The 1,383-nt window shown below is 33.9% G+C and overlaps 1 protein-coding gene across 1 annotated transcript in view; it reads right to left on the bottom strand.

Moving 5' to 3' along the window:
* Grxcr1 (glutaredoxin and cysteine rich domain containing 1) overlaps positions 1–1,383 on the bottom strand; it is a 173,908-nt gene that overhangs the window by 13,750 nt on the left and 158,775 nt on the right. The window contains exon 3 of the mRNA XM_004642663.3: positions 1,292–1,357. Within this exon, the coding sequence (XP_004642720.1) occupies positions 1,292–1,357 (66 nt within the window). The remainder of the gene's footprint in view (positions 1–1,291; positions 1,358–1,383) is intronic.

Here is a 1,383-nt window from a genome sequence, read left to right as displayed (position 1 = left end):
AATCATGGCCCCTTCTTTTCCTGTATCCCACAGATTTTCCTCCTCCATAAATACTTTTCTGTCTTCATTATTGGACTCTATGGTCTAAAATTTAGGTTATTGTTAGCATTAAGATAGTTAATACAAAATTTATCTGAATTATCACTATATTCAAGACATTCTTTGAGAGTGCTTGTTGTCTAAGGAAGAGTAATTGTAAATAGTAGATACCCAAAAGTGTTTGCTGAATGATTAAATTTTTTTCAGTGTGTTTTTCTCCTGGGAAAGATCACAATATAAGTAAAACATGATTCTTACAAACAAGAAGCATGTAGTAACTTAGGATATGAATCAAATGCCCAGAGAAAAGTTAAGAAGCAGAAGACTTCGATAAGCATCCAACAAAAAGAATCACAGGCATTCAAGGCAGAAGAGACCAGAAATTACTTTTTGAGAAGTAATGTTGTAGATGGACCTTGAAGATGGAGACAGATGAGGCTTGGAAGTTAACACCCTCAGGGCATCTTATATACAGGAATGGTAGTAAGAAAGCACAAAAAGTCTTCTATTTAATTCAAGGCCTGATGGAACAAGAAATAAGGTTAGCAGAAAAAAATTATAACAGGAAGAGTTGATTGAGTCGGTAATGTCATATATATACTGAGCACATGGCAACCCTGTTACCTGGGGAGATCGATTCATGTTTGTTATCCCAGAATCATTTCTAAAGCCCACTTTTTGCTCTCAAAGTATCCCAGTCTGGATGATAACCCATGTGTCTTTCTGCACGGAGGAAGAAACAAGCTGATATAAAAATCAAGAGAGCAGTGAGGCCTTCTCTTCTAGGGTGCACATTAATCTGATGCATTGTGTAACTGAAAAAGTATTTCTCTGATGATGTAATTAGAAGCATAGGAACAAAAATTTAAATGTGCATTTTTGATAAATAACTTTTTTCTTTTATCTACAGATATTATGGGGAAAATTATATAATTTCCATGCAAAAATTTTTAAGTGAACTTTAAAACAATTGCCTGACTTGAAACACCTCATTAGTATCTCTATAATGCAAGATTCGGCTCTAATAAAGATGAGTAAAATTTTGAACTATGAAGGCAGTTAGAAACTAACATTAAAATCAGTCTGTCTGGACCAAACCTAATGGCAGGTGATTTTCAACAGGAAACTGTCATGTTTCCTATTATATATTCATAAAAACATGAGAGAGAAATTCAATCAAGAAAACCAGAATACAAGAAGAATGTGTTCAATGATTTTATTACTAAAAATACGCTGCTAAAATCATAGTTACCTCAATTTTGGTTAAGAGGTCTTGTAATTCTCCTGATTCATTCATTGACAAAATTTTCTCAGCACCCTGTTAACAAAAGAGGGGAGGGGAGG

This window comes from Octodon degus, unplaced genomic scaffold (assembly GCF_000260255.1).
Source record: "Octodon degus isolate 3935 unplaced genomic scaffold, OctDeg1.0 scaffold00158, whole genome shotgun sequence".
In the NCBI taxonomy this organism is placed as follows: Eukaryota; Metazoa; Chordata; class Mammalia; order Rodentia; family Octodontidae; genus Octodon; species Octodon degus.
This window is presented reverse-complemented; position numbering and strand designations above follow the sequence as displayed.